The sequence below is a fragment of the Sparus aurata genome, chromosome 18 (genome assembly GCF_900880675.1).
Source record: "Sparus aurata chromosome 18, fSpaAur1.1, whole genome shotgun sequence".
Lineage (NCBI taxonomy): Eukaryota > Metazoa > Chordata > Actinopteri > Spariformes > Sparidae > Sparus > Sparus aurata.
This window is the reverse complement of record NC_044204.1, coordinates 32,070,847-32,096,933: the sequence shown is the minus strand read 5'-3', so window position 1 is coordinate 32,096,933 and position 26,087 is coordinate 32,070,847. Positions and strand designations below refer to the sequence as shown.

At 45.2% G+C, this 26,087-nt stretch overlaps 2 protein-coding genes across 9 annotated transcripts in view; one reads left to right on the top strand and one right to left on the bottom strand.

Annotated features, from left to right (window-relative positions):
- Positions 1 to 20,176, top strand: part of LOC115568977 (sodium bicarbonate transporter-like protein 11) — a 27,199-nt gene extending 7,023 nt beyond the window's left edge. For all 3 annotated transcript variants that reach the window (XM_030396777.1, XM_030396778.1, XM_030396779.1), the window contains exons 2-20: positions 4,069 to 4,119; positions 5,803 to 5,898; positions 6,217 to 6,260; positions 6,584 to 6,803; positions 6,898 to 6,979; positions 7,164 to 7,287; positions 8,371 to 8,580; positions 10,076 to 10,160; positions 10,299 to 10,424; positions 10,520 to 10,633; positions 11,495 to 11,627; positions 11,936 to 12,009; positions 13,436 to 13,703; positions 15,589 to 15,695; positions 16,004 to 16,169; positions 16,312 to 16,485; positions 16,745 to 16,940; positions 17,295 to 17,464; positions 19,486 to 20,176. In XM_030396777.1, the coding sequence (XP_030252637.1) occupies positions 4,069 to 4,119; positions 5,803 to 5,898; positions 6,217 to 6,260; positions 6,584 to 6,803; positions 6,898 to 6,979; positions 7,164 to 7,287; positions 8,371 to 8,580; positions 10,076 to 10,160; positions 10,299 to 10,424; positions 10,520 to 10,633; positions 11,495 to 11,627; positions 11,936 to 12,009; positions 13,436 to 13,703; positions 15,589 to 15,695; positions 16,004 to 16,169; positions 16,312 to 16,485; positions 16,745 to 16,940; positions 17,295 to 17,464; positions 19,486 to 19,552 (2,507 nt within the window). In that variant the 3' untranslated portion in view covers positions 19,553 to 20,176. The remainder of the gene's footprint in view (positions 1 to 4,068; positions 4,120 to 5,802; positions 5,899 to 6,216; positions 6,261 to 6,583; positions 6,804 to 6,897; positions 6,980 to 7,163; positions 7,288 to 8,370; positions 8,581 to 10,075; positions 10,161 to 10,298; positions 10,425 to 10,519; positions 10,634 to 11,494; positions 11,628 to 11,935; positions 12,010 to 13,435; positions 13,704 to 15,588; positions 15,696 to 16,003; positions 16,170 to 16,311; positions 16,486 to 16,744; positions 16,941 to 17,294; positions 17,465 to 19,485) is intronic.
- A 948-nt stretch (positions 20,177 to 21,124) lies between these two features.
- LOC115568979 (ecto-NOX disulfide-thiol exchanger 2-like) overlaps positions 21,125 to 26,087 on the bottom strand; it is a 179,201-nt gene continuing 174,238 nt past the window's right edge. For all 6 annotated transcript variants that reach the window (XM_030396780.1, XM_030396781.1, XM_030396782.1 and 3 more), the window contains 2 exons: positions 24,515 to 24,600; positions 21,125 to 21,562 (listed from right to left, as the gene is read on the bottom strand). In XM_030396780.1, coding sequence (XP_030252640.1) covers positions 21,431 to 21,562; positions 24,515 to 24,600 — 218 coding nt within the window. In that variant the 3' untranslated portion in view covers positions 21,125 to 21,430. The remainder of the gene's footprint in view (positions 21,563 to 24,514; positions 24,601 to 26,087) is intronic.

Here is a 26,087-nt window from a genome sequence, read left to right as displayed (position 1 = left end):
GGATTTGAAGTCAAAGCGAAACGTCGTTCATCGCGTCTTTATCTCCAGTAATGTGACAGATTTCTGCCCCATTTCACTCACAGGTGGAGGCGGATTAAAGGATAAGTTCACCCAAAAAAAATGAAAATTCAGTCATTGTCTACTTGCCGTTCTGATAGAAAGTCTGATGAAACACCACAAATCTTCACAGCACAATCATGTTCAGGGATTCTCCTGAACCACTGAATCAGACGGGGACTTGTTTTGATATAATATCATGCTGGATGAGTTTCATCGAACCAGTGTACAATTTTATTTGTCGGTTCTTTTACTTTTCGTCAGCTGTTCAGGTTAAAGCTGCGATGCTGTTTTGCTGCGAAGCTCTTGAAATGTTTTGTTGACTTCTACAAAACTCCACAAGATTTTACCCGGAGACGAGAAGGTAACTCCCGATTGTTTGACTGTTGGGTGAACTTCTCCTTTAAACAAACAGAAAGCGGTACAGTGCAGCTGTGCAGAGAACAGCTGGCCTACTTCATTTAAAAATTTGAATCCTTTTAGTAATCTAATCTTTACTGAGTTGATCTGTAATCTAAAGACATCTTGTTTCTCCCACTTTGACGGACTACAGTTACATTTAGTTTGTATCCTGATTACTTGACACCGTCCTCCAAACACTAACATGGACTCAACATGAGCTGATTCCGCAGTCAAGGGTCACGCTGACCTCACAAAACAGGATTTCAGACATGTGATGTGTCTCAATTCACTCGGCCTTTGCGGTCTTCGAAGGCGAGTGCTTCAGAGAGACCTTCTCAACCTCGTCAGCAATTGTTAAACGGGACGGTCGGAGCATTTCCTGGTTGCGTCACCAGATGTTTTACCCTTACGTCACGATTTCTGCCGCCCAGGCTCGCAAAAGTGACGATCTACGCCACGCGATGTCGCCATATTCTCTCTTTCTTCCTTATTTTCGGGCGCACAAAGAATCTTGAGATACGTGAGGCCACGAAGGATCGTAGCGGTGCATCCTCCAAAAAGATGTAAATGAAGGTTGCATTTGGAGGAGCCTTCTGATTGGGACAGCCTTTGCGCGGCGTTGCGACATAATTGGCCTTTAAATGCTCCTCCGAAGGATGCAGAGCCTGAATTGAGACACAGCAACAGTCTGACATCATCTTTCCAAAAGGTCAAAGGTCAACTCCACTGTGGCATCACAACATTCAGAACAGGAGACGGAGACGATACTCCTCGTTTGGGTTGGAAGCTGAATTAGCGACACTAGAGATCGTCTGTGCTGCTGGGCGTCCTGCAGGAGACGCGTGTGAGGCATCCGTGTTGTTAGAATTTGCAGCTTCTGATCCACATTTGAACACTGCAGTCGACCGCGCGCTGATCGGGGGCACTGATATCGATCTTCCGGTGAATGCGGTCGCACCATGTGACGACACTGTAAAAAAAAACATTCTCTCTCCTTTAAACAGGAGATATCAGCACAGGATCACAACTTCTTCTTCTTTAACGGAGCTACATTACCAACCGACCGACCTGTTGTGCAACAGTTCAGAAACAGGGTCAGAAACAGGCTATTTTAAGTGCCGTCGATTCCAAAGCTGCCGCGGCCGTAGTCGACGGCACCCGACTTACGCTCCCTGTCGCTGTCGATGTTTCTGTGCACACGAGGAAGTGAACCCGCCTGCCAACAGGAAACCCACAGAAGTGAGCCGTCGCAGCCCACAGAGGCCTGCAGAGACAACAAAGACACAAGAGTGGCATGAAAACACAACAGGTGACGACGCTCCCGTCTGTTTTCTCACTCCGACTCCACTGTTAGAAGTGACGGGATCAAACGAGAACCCTCATGCTGCTGATAAGACCTAATGGAGAGTGTTTACAACAAACTTGACCTTTTATCTTTACGAGACGAGACTGTAGAGGTCTCAATCAGGCGAAGTGAATCGTCCTCAGCGCGCCCCCGGCTCCGCTGCGAACGTCTCTTTGCACAAGCCGCTCGGCACCCTGCCGTCCGCGCCGACTCCCGTGAAGCGGAGGAGGCCTGGGAACGTTCTCTCTAATCTGCTTTCAGATATATCGCCTTGTTTGGGAGCCCCTGGGGCCGCTCCGCCCGGGGGCGAGGAAAAAGCTCATCTGCACCGCCGCTGCAGCGTCTCGCAGATACACGAGCTTCTACACAAACATCACACACAGCTGGCCTCAGAGCTGAGCTGTAACTGAGAGCGGTGGAGTTTCCCTTCAGCTTCTCAGCATGTGTCGCTTTTCATTGTCCTCTTCACTGAGACGCTGCTTTTTAACGTCTGTAATTTTATATCACATGATGTTTCACGTTGCTGCGAAAGGCCTTCCGAGTCCGCGCGCCGTCTTTGAGATCCAGTTTTGATTCCTCCGTGCGATGGCAGCAGTTTAAAAGGTTGACATTCTTTCCGCTGGGTGGAGGCCAGCTGGTGAATGCAGAGTGTTTTTGTCGCCAGTGAAGTGAGAGCTACCGTTGCACCGCGGGGGAGAATCCAGCTGGGTCGAACTGTGTCAGTCAACATGGAGTCCAGTTTCACACGGTTTCATCAGCATGTGCCGGGCTTGTGTCAAACACCGACACGAAGCCATGCTAGGTGCGCCCGGCGAGAGGAGCTTTTAGCGCTTTCATTCATGATTTCATACTTAAGGGGCTGAAAATATTTTCAGCTCTCCACTTTCAACGAAGGGACAAACTAGAGGGTTTTAAAACTGACAAGACACGACAAAGAAAATCTCACGTTTGTAAAAAAAAAAAAAAAGGTTTGGAATTTTTATGAAATCTCATTGTTACATTATCTATAATTCTAACTGTCCTCCATGTCGGCCTGACTGACGGTAAAGACTTCCTCACACTTCTGTAGAAGATTGGCAGAAATACCTTGTCATTTCTGCATTTAAAGGATTAATTCACCCAAAAATGCCATTTTCTACTGTGAGAATGGTGAACATTTCTGGAGCTTCAAAGCAGAACCGTATAAAAGTCTTCTCCTGAACAACTGAAGCAGACGGGGAAACAACATTCTCCAGATCACAAATGTATCTGAGATAAAGTTATTTACACCCTTGACGTGCAGCGGAGTTCGTGCACCATCTGACCTCTTCTAGCTGAGCAGCTGCAGTGAAGCTTTTGGCGTTAGGGTGTAAATTTAAAAGTCTTCTCAGATCAGTCTGGGATCTCAGGGGCTTCAGGAGACTTGGATTACATTAAACAAGCAGTATGTAAAACAAGTCCACGTCGACTTCAGTTGATCAGGAGAATGCTGGAATGTCGTTTTGCTGTGAAACTAGAAAACATCCTCCCACCTGACTTCCCATCGATATGAGGCGGAGTAGATAGCGGCACAACTTACATAACTTATCCTTTAATTTGCCTTAAAAGTCATAAACTTTAGCTTGAGGCTAAAAATATTGGAATCAATGTGACATATTTGCAATATTAATGATTTGAGCTTTTAAACATTCAGGTGGTTTCATCCTGTGCTGGTTACACATTCAATCAAATGGAAACAACGAGACCAGAACCAAATTAAAGCAACAATATTGACGTTGCATGTTGTCAGACAGAGGTCGCTCCTGGTACTATGATTATGCTGACTGTTTCCTTCAGCTCTGTGGAGAAAACTTTACTGTTCTTGGTTCACTCTCACTAACAGAATCAGCTGTTTTCAGCTCTGATAAACAGTTTGTTTGCGGCTGACTGGTGAACGCAGCCTGACGTTTCCCTCCGGAGTTGTCTAAAACCAAAACAAGAGCTAAAAGGAGCGTGAATACTGGACTACTGGAGAGACAATGTTGCTCTAAATCTGTCTGATGTGTAAATCAACAACTTTTCTTTGCTAATATAAGATTAAAAAATGAATGCATAAAGCTTTAACGTCCAAAGTATTTATTGCATCTGGTGTTCCGCAATCACAACTGTTTATATTTCTAACATTTCCATGATGTGGCTGAAGATTAAAAGGCCAAAACAAACGATGAGAGCATTTAACATAAAATACTTTATAATGAAAATGAACATAAAGTTGTGTAAATATTGTTTTGTGTTTCCTCCCACAGACGCCTCGTCCACCGGGAGGTCCAAGAATGGATATGTGTTCCAGGAGATGGGTGCGTAGCTGCATGATACTCACGATATTGACTTTTATTGCTTTTCTCCGCACGGGGTCGAGCTCTCACATGAGCGCAGACGTTATTAGTCAGAGTTTTTTTAGCTTCAGGACACGAGGGGAGAGATCAGCAGTTTCCTCACATGTAAATGCATCGCCACGGTTATTTATGCTAATGCTCACTGACGACCCGTTTAACATGCCGGTGAGCACAGCCAGTCCCTTCTCCAGTGTGTTGTGAGGTTAATTAATGGGTAAATAACGAGGCAGATGATCTCCGAGTCGATGACGGGGAGAGGGAGTCATCGTTAGCTCGAAGCTGTGCTCGTGAAGGGTTAAGGTTAATTCTCTAATTCCCTGCCCGCTTCTTCCTCCCCTCATAAAACTCGCAATCGAGATGCCATATTTATCTTCTATACAATTAAGGAATTTACGAGGGGCTGCTATTGTTATATTGCTGCATGTCTGGTTTAAGGGGGAGATTTTATTGGGTCTCTCTTTCTCCCTCTTGCTGTGTGCTCGTCAACAGATGGCAGAGAGGTGGGAGGCGAAAATACGCTGTCCCTCACTGGAGACATCTTGACCTTGATGCAAGGAATAGTTTAATCTCTGTGTCTGGCTGACCTCTGACGTCGGATTCGCTCGATTGTTCAGTGAATTTTAAGAAAAAAAAAAACGGCTAAACTGACAGCACCGAACTGAGCTTTGGTTGATGCTCAGCCGCCAGGAATAATGTTCGCACTTTGCATTTCGGCTGTAGCTCAGTGGGTAGAGCTGAGGACTAGTGACCGGACGGTCGCTGGTTTGAATCCCTGGCTCCCCGGGACGGGACTGAGCTACAATGCCGAAGCATCCTTGAGCAAGATACTGAACCCCAAATTGCTCCTGATGTGCAGTTGGCACCTTCGTGGCAGCCACTGCCATCAGTAAGGGCCCTGCGATGAGCTGGCGACTCATCCAGGGAGTACCCTGGCCTTCGCCCATAGAGTCACTGGATTTGGCCCCAGTACCCCCGCTCCACCTTGAAAAAGGGGCGGCTGTGGCTCAGTGGGTAGAGCGGGTCGTCTAGTGATGAGTAGGTCACCAGTTCGAATCCCGGCTCCCCCTAGTTGCATGTCGAAGTGTCCTTGAGCAAGATACTGAACCCCAAATTGCTCCTGATGAGCAGTTGGCACCTTGCATGGCAGCCTCCGTCATCAGTGTATGAATGTGTGTGTGAATGGGTGAATGTGGCATGTGTTGTACAGCGCTATGAGCTGTCGTTAGACTCGCATTTCTGCAAACGTCGGATATGGAAGCTCTGGAAGTTTGCGCTTCTTCACGAAGCAGATTTACATTCCTGTGTGTTCAGATTTAATTATAATGTCGTGACAACGCGTTGCTTATGGTCCGGTCGGGTTTAGGCACCGAACAGAACTTGGAGGGTTAGAAAAAATAATGGAAACAAATTATCAAGAGAGAAAGATTTTCGTTCTTTTTCCGCCTTAACAAACACGACTCACTAAACCGAATAAACAATCTGCACAACGCAACACAATTTCATGCTGCTCCACTTGTGTGGCGGACCCTGCCACCTTTTTATCTTCACACGGTGTTCTGGGAGCTTATTTTCCTCTGAGAGCAGCTTGTTTATTCACCAACAGTTTGCATCCTTCTTCTTAACCGCCTGCGTTTGTATCCACAGAGCTGCAGGACGGAGACCAGGAGGATTGTGGGAAAGGTTCTCCGGTCGCACACAAGGAGCACGTGTACGACACTCAGGTCCAGATGAGCGCTTCAGGTGTGTGTCTGCGTGCTTTCACTTTGTCTCCGCCCTCGTGTGATTTTTTTTTTTTATTGTCTGAGAATATTTTGCAACCTCTGCAGTGAGGAAATCACGCGTGCCAGCTCCGCTTCCTCGACTCACAACAACTGAGAGAGAAATTCACGGACACGAATTGGCAGCGAGTGCGACGTGAACTATTAATGCTGCAGAATCAATTCGAAACTTTATTCATCGACGAGAGAAGCTTTGGAAGTACAGAAGAACAGTGTGCAGTGGGGATCGGAGACTGTGCGCATTAAATATGAATTTCCATCTGTGTTGTTGTGTTTACAGATCCCGACTGCCCCGGGTTTGGACTTTTAAACACAACAAGAAAAGTAAGAACTGTCTTTTATCCTCCGTGTGTGTTGTGTCGGGATAACTACAGAAAAACAGCGCTTTATGGATTCTGTTGTATTTTTTTCCCTTCTGAAAATATTATATTTCCAGCGTCAGACAGCCCAAATCCCTAAACTTCTACCCAGCTCACACTTAATAACTTCAAAATAACTCTGACGGTATCAGCAGTGAGCAGAGGAGACGTGCGAGGATTAACTCGCTGCTGGGGGAGAAAACAAAAATCAGAAGACTAACCTTTAAGATGTTATTTGCACGACAACAGAACTTATTATTTCCCCTTGTTGTTCTTGGCTCGCACCAGTATGTGAAGCCGATGAACTTCCAGGAGGAAGTGCGCGCCCACAGAGACCTGGACGGCTTCCTGGCCCAGGCGAGCATCCTCTTGGACGAGAAAGCCGCCACTCTGGACGACGTCCTGAGGCGAATGCTGACTCACGTGGTGGAGGACGGCCACGGGAGCTGCGACGCGGACGAGGTCATGAACTCGCTGTTCACGGATGCGGGAGGGAGAGAGTTTAACGGTGAGGGGACAAAAAAAAACAAAACACATCAGCACTTTGAGATGAAGTGTTTGGTTCAGAGGTGTTAACGTTAAAGCTTTTCTGGCTCCCGCAGTTCACCTCCTGTCAGAGACCATCCAGGGCGTGACCGCCACCTCCACCGGCATTCGTTACCAGCAGTCCTGGCTTTGTATTCTGTGAGTTCACCGTCTCTGCACAGCCTTGCAGCTCGGCAACTGTTACTGTGTAAATCTCACAGCAAATCATCGGAAAAATAATTTTTGGTTTTGGCTTCACCTGCCAATACAGAACGCCGCACGATCAATCATTTATACGACGGTGATTCAAAATAAATGATTTTTTTTTTTTCTATCAATCCAGCTCCAACGTGAGGAGCCTGCAGAGACGCCACGTGTGCATCGCTCGCCTGGAGAGGCCGCAGAACTGGGGAGTCAACTGCTGCGAGGCTCGATACGTCATCCTCATCCTCGCCCCGCCGAGAACCGTAAGGTTCTCAGTTCTTCTTCTTCAGACAGAGTCTGTTGAGCAATCTGGTGACTAACTCGCTCAGCTGCTGAGCTGCACCATCGGTTGACCAACAGAAAATGAATCGCCAACTCCTTCTGTTTTTAAAGGAAGATGCAGTTCTGTAATTTCCTTTAGACTGTTTAAGGAGAATATTTGCTGGTTTTCATAAAATAAAATAAGAGTAAAATGATAATCGGATTCAGCAAAAAGGCCTTTTTCAGTATTTTTCGGACCAAATGATTAATCGAGGAAACAATGGGGTGATTGATTATGAGTAAAATAAACACTATTTGATGTTTTCATATCAGCTTCATTGTAATTCTTATTCACTTTAACATGCACTGCTGTAAATATGTCAGAGTTCACCAAGAGAATATAATTCCTCTCCAACCTCTCGACAAATATGACAAAGTAAACCTAAATAAGACTTTAGGATTAAAATCCAAAGTTTTTCTGATGGTTTGAAGCAGGCGATCAGGGAGTGCGGTCACTGCGAGTGGGTGTAGTTGATTCACAACATGTTCTGGTGGGCGGTGTATGTTTCCCAGCAGAACGCTGCAGTGTAACGAGATGATCGATGTTATTCACACCATGTTGTGGCTGAAAAAAAAAACCCCCCCGAAAACACATAAAATGGCTCCACAAAGCTCGTCCGACATAAACCAAGTTTTCTGGAAGCCCCCCGAGATCCGAAACGGATTGAAACCTGTTGTTATTTACACTCTCTATGCAGTCGAGCTCGCAGTCCATAAAACTTTTTTCCGGGGCTTCACAGCTGGGGATTTATTTTAAAACGAGGAAAAACATAAAAATGGCTTCATACGGCGCATCTGAAGTCACCAGAGATCCCAAACTGATTTGAAGAGACAATATTTACAGCTTATTTGAAGCAGGAATCTAAACTGCGGCTGCAAAACTGAAAGCACTGGCGAAACTTTTTAGGGTGAACTTATCCTTTAAAAGTTTTATTACCCCCCGGGCCAGCATTTCCTGCCCTTAAAAAAACTTTGTCATTGACCGATAACATCTAAAGTTTTAACCGTCTCTTCATCCCTTTCAGAAAAGCACCAAGACGGCCATTGAACTCGCCCGAACCTTCGCCACGATGTTCTCCGACATTTCCTTCAGGCAGAAACTTCTGGAGGCGAAGAGCGAGGAGGAGTTCAAACAGGAGCTGGTCTGCCAGCGTCAGCAGCTCTCCATCGCCGGCGAGAAGCAGGTCGAGGAGGAGGTCGACAACTCGGATCCACGTAAAGGGAAAGCGCTTCAGGTGCGAGAGCGCAGCGACGTGTCGGCTCCATTTGACCGACGTGAAGTCAAGATGTTGTGTAGCTTTAGAGACAACTGTGCAGCCCGCCCAAAAAAATCACGAAGCTTTAAAGTAAATATATCACAAAACAGGAAACAAACCAACATTTACGTCCTCCACTGGCTCCCCCACATGTGCAGACCACCCCGGCGTCTTCCCGCTCCGTCCAGGCGTATAAAGACGCGATGCAGTAAAGAAAAAAGTAGTCGAGCCAGATTATCTGATTATCCTGTTTCCACACTCTGTCGGCCAGGCCTGAGGAATGAGAAGCAGCTGGGCAACAGACTGAGGCCGCTGCCAGGTCTGCCATGGATCTGGCAGCAGAATGTGCGCGGCGCCGTGTAATGATAAACTACTTCATTATGTCCAGTGTTTAAATTAAGAGGAAATGTGTGTGCGCGCAGCAGGAGGTAGGACATGAGGGAACACCCAAATATTGCCTAGAGAGAAAGCACGTCTTTGTGTTGTAAAAAAGGCCGAAGTTAACAGCAGGTTGCGGCTGCACCTGATGTCCCGAACGCCTTCAAAACATCAGTTAAACGCAGGGTTGTTCCTGCCAAGGCGGCCTTTTAACCCGTTCCGCAATTACAAATCTGTAAAATACAAAAAAAGCAGCAGATAATGGACACTCGGGCGTGCCAGCGTCGTTGATTTAATACTGGAAGAACGGCTGCGCTGCTTCTCAGGCGCCTCCCGCTCTGAGTCTTCTTAATCACACTCGTTTAAGTCGATATAGTCAGTTTGTTTTCTTATACGTGACGTGACTGGTAAAGAGCGGGTCTCAGCCTTTCACTTTAATTTACAGGGACCTCACATTCTCTCATAAGCCAGGACCGATGAGCAACATACCTAAAGCGCAAATGATCCATCCCGCCGCAAATGTGTGAAAATAACTGTAGATTTTTTTCTGCTAATTAAATATTTTACCGTCTTCTCTCGCTCACAAAAAGTCCCAATATGTCGCTCTAGTTCTCAGCTTTGCCTCCGTGGAACAGTCCCGGCTGTCGTGTTTGGCATTTAAAAGGAAAATGAGTGCAAAATTGGTAAAACTGCAGAAAGGACACTCAACAAGAACGTTAATGAATGTAATAAAAAGATTAAAACACAGCGGTAGTTACAATCTACACGAGCACCAAAACCAACCATCGTCCAAAACACTCCAGAATGTGCAGCAGGCTTTTTCTTCCCCGCAGCCGACTGCTCACACCTGATCCAATATGGTCGCCCTGATTGAATCTTGTATCTTAAGTGCAAGCTGTTACCTGGTCTGTTGGAATATCTGGCTTCATGATCGCACGCGGAACCAAAAAAAGTCTCGCAGTCGCCTTGTTTTTCCATCAGCTGCTAAACAGACGTGACTCTCCTCATCATCATCTCTCTCGACGCTACAGTTACAGTACGTGACTGAGTTTTATCCTCAAGTGTCCGCGACTGACTTCCGTCTTCTCCTCCTCAGTGCAAAGATTTCCTGAAAGCCGGTAAAGGAGTTTACGACGACCTCCGCCGCAGACTCCCCCTCTACCCCTCCGACTTCACAGACGGTATTCATACTTTTCTTGTAAAGAATATTTAGCCGATTTGTTTCTGCCAACAAAAATCCTAAAGTGTCTTCTTGAAAAGTCTCGCTCTGTGAAGACCTTCGGCTGCTGTTGTAAGATCTTTTTGAATAATCCATCAAGGTATAACCGGGAAGGACCGCTGCCTGCTGAAGTACACCACCACCGCTATCTTCCTCTACATCGCCATTCTGCTGCCCGCCATCGCCTTCGGGTCGCTGAACGACGAAAGCACGAGAGGAGAGATCGGTGAGAACTTTGTAGTCTTCGGTTAACATCCACGACTATTGATATCGATCTGAAGCGTACAGGTGTTCTGACGTGTTCGCTTGTGTTTTCGGCAGATGTTCAGAAGACCATCGTGGGCCAGAGCATCGGAGGAGTCATTTATAGTTTGTTTGCCGGCTCGCCGCTCGTCATCCCGCTGACCACCGCGCCGCTGGCCATCTTCATCAGCGGTCAGTAGTGTAGTCCTTCTACTCAAACAACAACTTTAGAGAGAAACACTCAGTATGTTCTCGAGGCAAATGTAATCACAAGTCAAGCTTGATGCTGATCTTAAACCAGATTAAGTCAACATCTTTGGGTTGTCTGATGCAAAATATATCTTTACATTTACACGCAACTAGATAACTACATGTAATTTTGAAAGGTGTCAATATGCTGAACATCCAAACACGGTTGGTGCACGATTCAGACAAATGTTCTAGCTGAGGTTTATAAATTGTGCCTCTACTTATATAGAAAATAAAATAATAACACAAGGGTCCTTAATCTGAACCAAGACGTAAAACTTTTCCTCTGCTTCTAACTGCAGAGTAACTGTTAACCAAGTATGTTTATATTGTGCAATACAGCTTAATAAAATATAAATATGAAGCCTACGGGATGGAAGTATAGAGCTTAATTACATCTCGAACACTCATCAATATCAATTAATTGAGTTTAAGCAACGCAAATTACATTTATTCAATGTTACATTCTACATACCAAAATAAATATATATATTTTCCTCCGTAGCTGTAACAGAAATCAGTAACATTTACACTGTAATTCAATTACATGCAACTAGTTAAATGCTGTGAAAAGTATCCAAAAGTCAAACTTGAGTAAAAGTAAAGAAAGAAAGAAAGAAAGAAAGTAACACCCTGGTTAGAGTCACCAATAAAACAGTACTTGAGTAAAAGTACTTTCTCACCTTCCATCACTGGCTACATGTAACTAGTGGTGAAAATCTTATAAATGAGATTTAATGCAGTCAGATATTCGTACAGTTTGTGTATGTGTGTGTGTTTTCTCACTTCTTCGTGCTCCTTCAGTCATCAGAGGCATCTGCGACGACTACGACCTCGACTTCGACGCCTTCTACGCCTGCATCGGTTTGTGGAACAGCATGTTCCTCATCCTCGGAGGCGTATTCAACGTCAGCCTGCTGATGAAACTCTTCAAACGGTGAATACACGCGCCGCCGCTCGCATGCAAACATTTGTCACCGTGACAGATCGCAGACAGAAGTCCCGCGCTCGTTAATTAATGTAACCGAGCGTGCGGACGCGAGGTCGCCGATAAGAGAAGACGCATCTGTTATGACTTCCTGTTTTCAGCCACGAGTACTGTGTCTGTTTGATGCACGCTCTCGCTATCTGGGCAATCGTTTAGCCTTGGATGGACTGTTACGTCTGTTGCCGGAATAAACAGCGGCACTTTAATAAAACATGAATGATAACGCCAAGCTTTTCTTTATTCCCACTATCTCCCAGCTCCACGGAAGAAGTCATTGCATTGTTCATCTCTATAGCATTTGTCGGGGACGCGGTGAAAGGCACCATCAAAAGTAAGTCGAGCCAAGGTCGGACCGCATTTAACACGTTCTGAATGCCTCTGCAGCAGAGCTATCAGTCCACACTGCGGGGGCACGTCTGAACGCCGCCGCCCATCGTTTGTTACAGGTAATGTAGCCCATCACATATACAGATCCATCACGGAGTCTTGAGGGGAAAAGCGAGCATGAAATCAAACAGGCCCCCCCCCCCCCCCGTGTGCCGCGGAAAAACAGACAACCCTATAATGTGAATATAATGGAGTCGTTCACGTTGCTTCAGTTTACGTCTTCCTCACAAGGGTTTTGTCACAAGACGGAAAATAAACAGACGAGCAGCTGGCGGGTTTCTACAGAGGCTCCCCGCTCTCGTCTTCACGCCTGGGGCTGCTGCAGAGTCCCGCTTAACTAGAACAAACCGAGAAGAGTTTGCTTGAATGTCCTTGAATACCTGGAAAGAGCTAATTATACAGATACGACAGTATAATATGTGCGAAGAGGACATAAAGTGTGTTTTGTTTGATATTCTCCGCCTCAGCTTCTCATAGTTTATTGGCCTTGGGCTTTTTCTCGGACTTAACAGATATAATAAATGTGTAAGGTTCTAAATTAAATCATGTGGAGTCTTTTAGTTTATATTAAAGCATATTTTTGTTATTAATATTCAAAGCAGATGCAGATCTGCTGGTGCAGCTGTTTTCGTTTTTCTTCCTTCCTCTAGTGTTTTATGAACTGTTTGTTCTCGTGTACGTAAAAGGTCAAAGTCTGAATTAATGCGTAGCGGCTCTGTTACTGGTGCTGGCTCAGGCGTGTGTGAGCTGGCCAATCAGAGGAGACTGGGCATTCAGGAGGGGCGGGCCTTAAAGAGACAGGAGCTAAAACAGAGGGTGAACACAGAGCTGCAGCACTGGACAGAATGAGACAACTGATGTGTTTTTAAGCATTAAAGCATGTAAACCTGTTCTAGAGGTAAAATAAAATATAATCATGAACCTTTAAACCAGTCGCTCTGGCTGATGACGGCTAGAATCTCTTTATCTTCTTTTTTCTTGTACTTAACAAACACGAACACTTCTAACGAGGTTAGCTGGTTCTGTCAAATGATGAGGAAGATGTAAAGTTCTTAACAAGAAAAGTTTCTGTAAAAAACATCTTGTAATCATGACAATATATGTCATAATATAAAAAATTATTCATAAGATGGAAAAGATATTTTTAAGATGAAAACACGGCGGCAGCCGAACAAATCGAAGCTGATTCAAACAGCAGAAATAAACACGCCTTCACTTATTCCGTCATTTAAACTGTAATTCTACATAAAAGATTGATTTTCTGTGGACAGGATCTTATAAAGGTCTCTTGTCAGAACCAGAAGACGTTCAGTTATCGACTGTCCCGACATTTATACCTTCCTTTCTTCTTCCACCCACACCTTCCCCAGTTTTTCAGCACTACTACCACGCGCCCACGTTTGCGACCACGAACACCACGGCGCTGCTCCTGCAGATTAATGAGATTCTCGAGAAGGCGAATAACCAGACGGGAACGTCGCCTGGGAATCATAACGGGACCGTGACACCGCCGGAACACGCGTTAATCTTCCTGCCCGAGTCTCTGGTGCTGTGTACGAGAGAAAGGCCCGTCCTGTGTCTGCTGCTCATGCTGGGGACTCTGTGGCTGGGTTATGCCCTCTACCTCATCAAGAGGAGGTATGTTCACCTACTGCACCGTTCAAATGTGCAGCCTGCAACACAGCAATACAAGTCAAAGTCCTTTTTTTTTTAATTAATGTTATCAGTGATCTGACGCTGGGTTAGTTAATTCAGTCTCATTCTGCGCAGACAATCATCACTCACAGAAGTGGAGATATTAAAGTCACCAAAGATAATAAAGAAAGCTGGAGTGTCTCCGTCTGATGTGACGATGTTCAATAAAAAAGAGAATATTCCTCATGTTTTTATGTAATCTATCCAATCGTAACGCTACGCTGGGGAATACAATATAGAAAGTTAAGTTTTAGAAGTACTCAGCAGGATGAATTTATTTTTAGTGTAGCAAAAGAAATCATGATAACGATACTGTGGCGGTGTGTCTCGCTCTCGTCCATCATCTCCTCCAGCACGATTTCATGTGACAGTAGTAGCAGCTGGCTTGTTACTGCATCGACACACAGTGGACAGAAGTTTTAAGGTCATTCGATTACAGATTGTTCACGTTATTTGATGTTAGATACGCTAATTTAGTGTTTTTTTTAGGGTAAACTGGTTGATGTTTTTGTATATTTTAGAAATACAGGAACAAATTCTGTAAAATAAACAGGAAAACTTTGATTACATTACAGATTTCACGGTTATAGATTCAAGGATTCAATAAACTTTATTGTCTATAGTGTCAGAAAATGGCCTTCGGTTAGGGCACAGACTAAAAGATCAGCGTCTATTGTTCCTTGTTTAAAATGAATATTGCAGCAGGAATCATAGGTTCTTGCAGTGATGTGCACAAGGGGGGGGCAATTGTTGAAAAACGCACGCTAAAGTGCCCTCCTGGGAGCCAAAACAGGCGCTAAAGTGCCCTCCTGGGAGCCAAAAAAGCGTGCCAAAGTGCCCTCTTGGTTGGCAAAACACACTAAACTGCCCCCTTGGCTGGTTAAAACATGATAAACTGCCTTCTTTGGAGCCAAAACGCGCTAAAGTGCCCTCTTGGGAGCCAAAACGCACGATAAAGTGCCCTCCTGGGAGCCAAAACATGCGCTAAAGTGCCCTCTTGGGAGCCAAAATGTGCGCTAAAGTGCCTTCTTGGGAGCCAAAACACGCGCTAAAGTGCCCTCTTGGGAGCCAAAACGCACGCTAAAGTGCCCTCCTGGGAGCCAAAACACGCACTAAAGTGCCCTCTTGGGAGCCAAAACACGCGCTAAATCGCCCTTCTTTTCGCCCCTGCCCTTCAAAAAGTCTGCGCACACCACTGGGTTCTTGTAAGTTCTGCTTTTGGCCCGGAGGAACTCTGAAACGGCCGCCTGAAGGGAGCAGCTGAGAGGAGTGGTGAAGCGGTTCAAACACTGAATTAAACAACCCAGCAGAGTTTAAAATGTGTAGAATCAGCTCCGCTTCCACTGACTTCAACTTTAAACGCTTCTCACATGTTGCTTTAACAACATTCCAACAGAATAATACACGTTAACACGACCCTACATGTACTGAACGTTGTTTTAAATAATAGTTTTGCTCCTTTTTACTTGTATAGTACTTTAGTAAATGTAATTAGTGACTTTCCACCGCTGCCTGCTGTAACTGCATCAAGAAGATTTACATCCCAGGAGTCAGGCAGAGGGTTACAAATCATCAGCACATGTAATGTAATGTAACACATGAGGCAGATAAATGTAACTCTGCCGTCATGTATTTTCCACAGCTGACTCCCGGGATGTCACTCTTCTTTCCCCCCCCCCCCCCCTCAGCGGCAAACTTTCAGCTCCCTGACAGTATTTTGCAGGATCAGGCAGTAACTACAGCAAATAGACCCGTAAAACCTGTTGAATTATTACATCAGAGTTGCACGCTGTGGAAATGTGTGTCGCTTCCTCTCTCTCCCCCGCAGCCCGTATCTGAATGCCAAAATCAGAGAAGTGGTGTCTGACTGCGCTCTGCCGATCTCCGTGGTGATATTCTCCTTCATCGGCTCCTACCTTTTCATTGACATACAGCGTGAGTACGGATCTCTCGAATAAAAGGAGTGATAGAAGGGTACCTTTGAGACGTGAAGCCACAACCTTGGCACAGAACATTTTCCAACTGTTCATAAATCAGCTGACGGAGGGGAGGGAAGGGGAAATATTGGCCTGGTGAGCTTTTAAACTCAGTGTGGGTCCTGAATCAAAAAACAAAGGTCACCATCAGGCATTTCTTTCATTATAATGATGTAATTTTCACCTCGTGCATGTGATAAAACTCTGTTTGTGTCGTGTTTTTAACATTTAATTGGCTGTTTTCTGTAAAACGCTGTGCCTCATTAGTTCCTCAATTCAGCGTCCACGATGGCCCGATCTTCAACTTCCCTCCGTTTGACAAGCTGTCGAGTATGAACACGCTGAGTGCGTTCGGGCTGGGTTTCCTCCTCGCGTTGCTCATCTTTATCGACCAGAACATCGTCATCTCGCTCACACATGTACCGGAACACAAGTAAGACCAAAAAACACAGACAAATCCCTCATATGGATCGTCATGTTTCTCCTCCACCAGCAGCATCTCAACAAGCACTGCTGCAGTCTGTCCTTGACAAACCACTGTGCGTGTGTCTGTGTGTGTGTGACGTCTGTACCAGGTTGCTAAAAGGCACGGCGTTCCACTGGGACTTAATGCTGACTGGCTTCATCAACATCCTCATGTCCTGTCTGGGCCTGCCATGGATGCACGCCGCCTTCCCACACTCCTCCCTGCACGCCCGTCAGCTGGCCAAGGTGGAACAGCACGTAGAGAACGGACACCTCTACTCGACGTGAGTGAAGTTAAAGCGAGGAGGAAAAAAAAAGCAACACACACACAAGCTCCGAAAGCACGTTCAGATCGCGGCTGACTGACAACACCAAGCTCGCCTGAGCTCTTTTGTCTTCGGAGGCTCTCAGTTCAGAGATGTGGAGAGAAAAAACATAGTTTGAGATGCTTTTTGGCGTCGTTTATTTCAAAAAAGCAACTGTAAAAATATTTGATGATCGTAGGAGATTCAAAATGGTTTTCTCTGCCTTTGTGTCAAACAGCATCGTCAGTGTGAAGGAGACGCGCCTGACCTCACTGGCGGCAAACATCCTGATCGGCCTGTCTGCGTTCATGCTGCCCATCCCTTTGCAGTGGATCCCCAAGCCCGTCCTCTACGGCCTCTTCCTCTACATTGCGGCCACTTCACTCGACGGAAACCAGATGGTGGACCGCATGGCCCTGCTGCTTAAGGAGCAGGTGAGCGGGGAGGGAGGGACGCTGTGGTTTGACTGCTCGATCTGTTTCCCTGTTTGTACCCATTTGTCTTTCCCGTTTATCCATCGCAACGAACGACATTAAAGCCACAAAATCTGGTGTAACGACACTCAAAATGTCTTAAATATCATGAGAAAGATCAGCAAGAGGCAGCGAATTCCTTCTGAACAGACAGCAGAGTGAACGCGCACGCGGAGGAAACCTGCTTCCTTCTTCCCACTGAATTTGTAATTCATGCAGCGACAGTCAAACATTGTCTTTAGGAATGCAATTAGCAAAACACAGCGTGCCACTGAAAACAAGCCTTTTAACCCCGTCCTGCCTCTCTCCGTCTAGACCTCCTACCCTCCCACCCACTACGTCCGCCGCGTGCCTCAGAGGAAGGTCCACTACTTCACAGCGCTGCAGATGATCCAGCTGATCATCCTGTGTGCGTTCGGGATGTATCCTCTGCCCTACATGAAGATGGTCTTCCCTCTGCTGATGATCCTGCTGGTCCCCGTCAGGTAAGACGACCCAGTCAGCATGAGAATAAACACTGCGCCGCAATGTCTGCATAGAAGTAACGCTGATGGTTTCTAACTGAGTGAAACGAGCCAGAGTATCGAAGTGGCGGCGATGAGAAGAACTGGTTCAATTCTCTAAATTCAAAGTAAAAGTGGTTCCTTTCTTCTCGCCTTTAGCAAAGGGCACACCGGACGACGCTGACCCACAATTCCTCGCAGCCCTTTTGTACTGCTGCATTCCAGACAATTCACAACTTGTATAACTTCTAACTGCCTACGAGAAAAATAACAATATGCGTCACTTAAAGCTGGGATTCCTACCTGTCTGCTCTTGTCTGATGTGGCGCAGTGACGGCAGCACACATTGTAAAGGAGGTCGGATGTATTCGCAGACTAAAGTGTGCGTTTTAGGCTAACCTTTTACAAATACTGTTGTCCACACACATCCGACCTCCTCCCCCACTGTTGAGTGACTGCTCCTTGAGTAGACAGGTGTGTCTTGAGTTTACAAATAGGAATTCACACTTGGAAGTATGATTGTACTTTTTTTTGGGGGAGTTACAAGTGGAGTATAGAAGTGCCGTTAAATGAAACGTATAATGGCGTCTCTTGCCTCATGTGTCGTTTCCCTCCACTGTTCCATTTATACATATATATATATATATATATATATATATATATATATCTATATATGCAAGATGGCTGCGTGGCTGAGGGCTCAACTGTGTGCACATTTGCCAGCCAGGTTTGTATTTAAAGCGAAACTCTCGCCAAAAAGCAACCGAGGCTTTATTTGGGATTGAATATGAGTCAAACCTTCGTGTGAAAGCATAATTACCACGAAAGAGGCACTTTTAAGATTTACCGTAGTTTCAGTTTTGGGCACGTTAATTTTGAACGGGAGTGCTCGGGGCAGGATACGCTAGCATCAAAACGCTATTTTTAGAACACTAAGAAGGCTCGACACAACGCGAAACTTTGCTCGTAGCACCACCAGGGTCTCTACTCATGAACAAGAGCATTGAGAAGTGCGACCTGACAGGCAGGAGAGTAATGGTGAACCGCTCCTAAAGCGTGCCTGTCAGGTCGCACTCGGGGATCGACACTTTTTGTCTGCCATGACAGCGATGCGCAGGAGGTGCAGCAGCTAACGTGAGTAGTTCAAAAACCTTCTTTTTCATAAACTCTGTGTACACAAACAATGTTGTCAATGCTCGTGTTCATGAGTAGAGACCCTGGTGATGCTACGAGCAAAGTTTCGCGTTGTGTCGAGCCTTCTTAGTGTTCTAAAAATAGCGTTTTGATGCTAGCGTGTCCTGCCCCGAGCACTCCCGTTCAAAATTAATGTGCCCAAAACCGGAACTACGGTAAATCTTAAAAGTGCCTCTTTCGTGGTAATTATGCTTTCACACAGGGGCGGTTCTAGGGGGGGGCCAACAGGGGCCAGTGCCCCCGTAACTTTGAGTCTGGACCCCCCTGTGGCCCCCCCTGACAGGGAGTCTGCACTAATAATACAATGACAGATTTCTTGCAATGATTTTGTTCTGAAGGGAAAGGCAGAAATAAAGTGTCTCACCAGTTTACTACCCAATCAAAATTGCTGAAATTGTAAACACTGTTTTGTCTAAATGAGGGATTTATCCTTTTTTCCGGGTTGTATGTGCCCCCTTACAAAAAAGCCGGCCCCAACCTGGCCCCCCTATTAAAACTGGTCTAGAACCGCCACTGCTTTCACACGAAGGTTTGACTCATATTCAATCCCAAATAAAGCCTCGGGTTGCTTTTTGGCGAGAGTTTCGCTTTAAATCGTGACAGCCCTGCTGGTCACAATTGAAACTGGGGGCTTTCTGAAGTCTAAGAAAATAAGGTGATAAACGCAAAGCTTTTCTGGAGGTGTGGAGTTTGAAAGACTTTCCGTATTATAGATGGTTTACTGATCAGAATTGATGTCTCAGCTTGTTGTCTGGAGGAAGATCTAAATGTTAGTCTCATCTGATGTGTCTCTCCATATTTTCTCTCAGGACGAGCCTCCTTCCCAGAGTAATCGATGCCAAGTATCTGGACATCATGGACGCCCAGCACATGTAGAACAACGGAGCGACGTCAGGAAAACGTTTGTGTTCTTCAGCTGGAAGGGAAACAGACTCAGAATACTAACTAAACGAAATGCATTTGGGCTGCAAGACGTCGATGTGAGCGCTCTGCTGGTGACCTGAACACCCATTTACACCCCGTAGTTGCTTTCTCAATGCTCACCACACATTTACTATCAACGTAGCTGTCTTTAAAATGTGTCTGACGAAATAGCCGCGAAGGAGTTTCTTCCGTTGTACTGCCTTTTTCTTCACACACATACTTGTTGGAGACATTTTGTTTGTGATGTTTAAAAGAAAATGTTAATCATTTCATGTAATTGAGGCATCGTGTTGCTTAATAGAGAGCCACCTAGTCTGTGTCTGTGAGGTGATGGTGTGTTGTGGATGAGGCGGTGAGGCGATTTCAGTGTTTTACAACCGCGAAAAAATAACTTTAACCGAGCGAGGAGGAATTTCTCAGCAGAGGGGAAATGTCACAAGATGTCCGTGCCGTTAAGAAGTGAAATAAATGCTATTTTTGTCACAATAATGTTGTTAGTTTTAAAGGTAATTGTCTCTGTGCATTGCAATGTTGGTATTAAATCAAACTGTTACACAATTAAAGCCCTTTAAAGGATCTGAGTGAACATCTTTCATTGTGCTGAACCTCTGCCATATTAACTCCCAACGCACAATACTTAACATGCAGCACCAGCCACCGACACTGTAGGTAACTGCACCTGCTCAAACAGCATCGCACGCAGCCTCAGCACCACGCAGTCCTTGATGGAGCCGAGGGGGCCGACGGTGCAGTCTTACATTTGTCCAACAGATGGCAGTAGAAGCTCATCGTCAGGGTGCTTGGAGCTCAGACTCACCAGTTGAAACTGAGGCAGACTCATGTCATCCAGTGAAAGAAACTGGGATAATGAAGTCATGATTGGACGAGTGAAAACCATGAACAGTTACGATGTTTTTACATAGAACTCGTTCATCTTTTTCTCCTCATTTAAAGACACTTTTGTAAGGCAAAGAACCTTCTGACCCTCTGCTTCATCGGGGCCGTTTACCTGCTCGTACTAACCGTCTGCCATGAACGTGTTCGCAGGAACAAGACACTCGGCTGTTTGTTTGTGAGCTCCCTTTGATGAACAAAAGGCTCCTTTTCTCACACTGTGCTATAATAAAGAAGTGAACACAATTATCATCTGCGGCTGAGATTACCATCATCATGAATGGCAACATTCAATAATTTGGAAAAAGCACAAAGAAACACAGTGAAGCACACCTTGAAGGCACCGCCTGAATGTTCTCTGATTGTCAGAATGTATCCTTTCACTGGCGCGATCAGATTCAAATCACCAGTTTAGAAACGCACCGGATCAGAAATTTGAAACATTAACATCGGCAGCTTCGCATCGATACTCTCTCCGCCGTTTCCTTGTCCATTTAGGAACTGACAGTGCAATTATGCGCCACCAAATAGGAGCATAATTCAAGACCGAGAGATGTGAAAAATACTTACAAATGGACCTGATTGCTGCATCCGTCTTTTGTGTGCGCGTCTAACAGACTACACAGAAAGTAGAAGGAAATATAAGAATTTATTTCATGTGATTGTACAAAATCAAGACCAGGCAGAAAAAAAGAAAGGCAGAGAGTTTTGAGGTTGAAAGTAGACCCTGATGATGTTCCTGTGTAGCCCTTTAGTCCAGGTCTTGCCAGCGCGTGAACCTGTGCCTTTATATCCTACATCCCTTCCTGATCTGAGAAATGCGGTGAATGATTTGTGCTCTCGTCCGGACCCAGCGCCTCCATTAGATGTGGGCTTCCTCCACAGAGCGTCCTTCGTGTGCTTGTGTTGTCTCGTCTACCTGTCGTCGACTGAGTCTTATGTGTTCTTGATGCCCTGGAAGCCGCAGAAGTTCCAGCGTTTCTCCAGACTGGCTCCGACGCCCGTCAGCTCCTGTCTGAAGGTGCAGGGCAGCCGAGACAGAAGAGCCTCCACCTCACCGGGGTTAATCTGCGGAAACATGACACAAAATGTGTGTACTCTTCCACACAAATTAAGACAGGCATTCTCACACATCCGCTGTTCACACCTCTGCTCTTCCACTTAAACCCAAAGCATCGAGACAATACCAGCTACATGACAGGCTTTACGCCGGCTAACACCACCTGGGTGGGCTGCAGATAATCACAAAGGTGACAGCAGAGACAGGAATCCACTGTAAGAGCCGCTGTAGACAACCCACGGCGTCTTGCATTAATAACTAGGTTGTTCGAGCCCGGTGCTCACGTCAGGATGCATTAAGGTCCATCGTGGAGATAGGGCCGGTGTATCATTACCGACAATGGAGCCGTGTGAGCGTGGAGCCGGCAGATAAGGAGAGAGGATTGGGCTCGTCGTCCAGCCCGCGGTATTGACAAAACTCTGTGGGCTGCTCGTTGTGCGGAGTCAGTGTTGAAACAACAGATACGCAGACAAACAGCTGCACAAAGACTTGAATAGAAGCACACACACGGTCAGAAAACGTGCCAAACACACACACACACACACACACACACACACACACAAAGCACACACATACAGAACAACATGTCTCGCACACGTTTAAAGGAATAGATTAACCTTATTTGTTTTCTTGCAAGAGTGCCAGATGAGAGGACTGATGTCACTCCAGCGAGGGGCGTCACAGTTATATCACAAACGTATTATTGACATCGTGTTTACAATCAGCAGATCTGTTCGGCTTTGTGGATTCTCTCTTTATGAAACATTTTGTGTGTCCTTTTCACATGTAATTAAGATTTACTATTTATTTTGTAGTTATCGTTAGAGACACTTCACCACCCGTCACTCATATTTTAAGGGTCATTTATTTGCCAAAAATGAGACAAAACATACAGTAAACAAACATACACTAACTGTAACCCTACTAGCTAATTTTGGAGCTTACTAATTGATATCCTACATCTCATTTGTTTTATCTGTACAAAAACAATAAACACGAGGAGTTATGGCTTCATGACATGAGACCAAACGTATGGAATTCATAAATTGTTCAACTATTCTTGAAGAGCGCCGTGTCCTGCTGCTTTTTACCTGTCCATGTTTCTGAGTGTATGAAGTATATCCAGGATGTTCAACTGAAGGAGTAATAATCATTTTCTTAAACTTAGGTGCTGAAATGATTAGACACATAATGAATTACTCAGTTGACAGAGAATTAATTTGCCAAATTTTTGATAATATTAAGAGTGTGACACTTGTTTCCACACTCAACGGAGATGTCGAGGTGCGCTGACACACCCTGGAGTTTACTTCAGCAAGTGAGGAATTATTTTCACCTGCTATTAAGCTCTCAAACGAGAACAAGAACAGGATCGTCTGGTGATCTCTGGTATATGTGAGTTTAAATAAAATATCTTTACGTTTCTTGGGCCGACGGTCCGACAAAACAAGCACATTGAGGCCCGCACCTCCGGGCATCCTGAATCTCTGACATTCTGACTTCATTTTTGATCCAGAAGCCATTGGTGCCACTTGCTTCTTCTGCACTCTATAACAGAGTGTTAGTGATTTGTTTGTGAATGATGTCAGAGCTGTGGAGAGACCAGATCCAACAGAACAACACAGACTGTCTGTATGGATGCTGACAAAGCTCAGCTCAGGAATGAGCTCGAACATGAAGAGGGATGATGAGCAGTCCGAACTGGCAGCAGCAGCAGACAGAAGCACAACATTAATCTATGAATCAATAAGTTCTGCATATGTGGATCCGTGACGAAATACATATATATTCATAAGTGAAGCTGCCGACTAAATAATGCATCATGAAATCAAGGTCTGCATTAAAAAACTAAGACTGGGCAACAAGTACCGTATTTTCCGGACTATAAGTTGCAGTTTTTTTCATAGACTTTCATAGACTCAGGTGCGACATATATCAAAATGTATATAATTTAACATGTTTTTAAATGTTAATTCATACTGACTGACATGAACCAAGGAGTAAACATTACCGTCTACAGCCGTGAGAGGGCGCTCTAGGCTTTTGACAAGTTACAGGTAACTTGCCTGTTGGACTCGCTGGCTTGTTATGTTAATTTAGCCTATTCAGTCTCCCAGGTACGTTCTTTATGCTATTGTGTAGCTGAATAACTGTTAATGTGTTACGTTAACATAACGGACAACTATTCAGCCTGTTGTTCTGTGTGCTATTGTGTAGTTGAATAACTTGCCTTTCCAGATTAAATGTCTTTTCTTGGTCTTGGATTTTGTGAAAAAAAATTCTAAATAAATGCGACTTATATATGTTCTTGCTCTTCATGATGCAGTTTTTGACTGATGCGACTTATACTCCGGAGCGACTTATATTCAGGAAAATACGGTAATGTTTTGATTTGTTGTGATAAAATCCATGTCAGAATTCCAGACTACCAAACTGCATGATGAGACGACTGATGTACTGGAGAGGCAAGCGAGAAAAAAGAAAATGTGGTGATCGACTTTACGTTTTTATTTAGATTTTTCGTAGGTGAAAAAACAAGTTACATAGTCTTAATGCTAGCAAGCTATTGACATAAAAGCTGCTTTTGCTATTTGCACGCTGTGATGTTCACCAGCTTCAAAGTAACACCTGTAGACCAGAAATCAAGAATCAGTGAGTCATTGAGTTTCACTGAATGTCTGAGTAGATCTGTGTCTTTCTTGACTGCAGCCTCGGTGTTTACATGCACCTCTGATAAATACAGTTATATGCATGTAAAGCTGTAAATTGATGCGTGTGATCACCAACCAAAAAGGAAATCTCACAGTAACTGATGGCTTCGCCTGTTCGCATGCCAGGAGACTAAAATGGCGCAGCAGGCCCATATGTCGACCCTGCAGGGAAATTGAATCCATGTCACTGTAGCTGGGATACGTGTGTGTGTGTGTGTGTGTGTGTGTGTGTGTGTGTGTGCCTGTTACCTTGGAGTCCAAGCGCTGCAGGTAGGAGCAGATGTACTCGATGCTGGCACCAAACGGGTGGACGTTCAGAAAGGTCGAGATGATCCCTGAGGAAGAACGAACAGGTCACGCCGACATGTTAATTAAACTGTCAAAATGCAAAGACAGCGCTTGTTGCGCAGCTCCGCCGTCGGAGTTTCTCTCTTCTGTCAAACACGACTTTAAACCACAACAGAATATTCAAGACATCAGTTTGTGTTATTCTCCTTCCTCTTGTCTGACTGAAAAACAAGCGAGGATGCATCGAGTGGCTCTCCTCAGACTCCCGACTCGGCTGAGAGCCTCTTGTATATTGTGGCTCCAGATTAGAGGGAGTGTTTGATGACGCTTTGATGCCGTTATCTCCCATCAAAGCTGTGTGCTACTCAAACTCTCCGCAAGCTCAACGAAACCATCTGCTCTCAACTCTCTGATGGGGCCAGGAGAGAGATAATCCTCCACCTCTGCATGTTGTGAGAGCACCAGGAAGCAACGAGAGATGATCTGACCAGGGACAACAAAGGAGCTCCTGTTTTACTTATTTTGGTACTTTTGGCCAACACTGTGCTCCACAAAGTAACTAATAAGATGTGAGAACACATCAAATCGTCTGGTAGTGCACCAGCGCAACAGTGAAAAAGTTAGCTTGGATCTGTTGGGTAAAGAAACAAATGAAATGTGATATTTTCTTTTAATATTCAGAAAAATGTACAACGTTTAGTTGGCAAAACATTTCGTATCCTGGGGTCAAGACTTTGGACTCTTGACCTTTGTTTTCAAAATTGTGTTATAACTGATGAATCTACGAAAAATACAAAAAAAATACTCAAGTTGTAAAAAAAAAAGACAGAATTACACTTAAACATTGTAAAACAGATGATTTGAATGCTGTTTCCAGAAGCACAACAACAGTTTGGATCTCACTGAAAAGACACAACTCACCCCGAAAAGACTTTCGCAGCTCGGCAACACAAACAGAAACTCTTTCATCTTCTATACTTTTGCTTCTCATTTTTCATGAAAGGAGCAGTTCAAAGATTATGCAGCTGTGTTCATCTACATTCACTGTGTGGAGCGGAGGGAAAACGGCAAAGAGATCCAACTCTTTGTTTTCTGATGAAACGTTTTCTCAGGAGCCAAGAGTGTCCCCCCCCCCGCCCTTCTTTTCTTTTTTTCTCCGCGGTGCTCAGTTCAACCTCGGGCATCAAACAAGACGTCAAGAAGAGTGATCCTGGCATAGAAAGGTGCCAGGATCTTTGGTCGCGGTCCATCTCTGATCTCAGAAAACAACCAGAGTGGGCGCTAAACGGAGGCAATACACCATTGACTACCTAACTACCTGTAAGCCAATCACAAAGGCAATCATGACGCAGTATAGACGCACGTATTTCTGGCACTGGAAGAACAGTCGGAGTGGACCCAAACGGACGGATACAGACGGCGCTATCATATGCTAAACTTTTAACACAATCTGCATTTCCCTTTCCACTTCCTCACAAGACGCAGCACGTTTGATCTTTCACGCTTTGAGCCGGCGGATGTCCTTGACAATTAA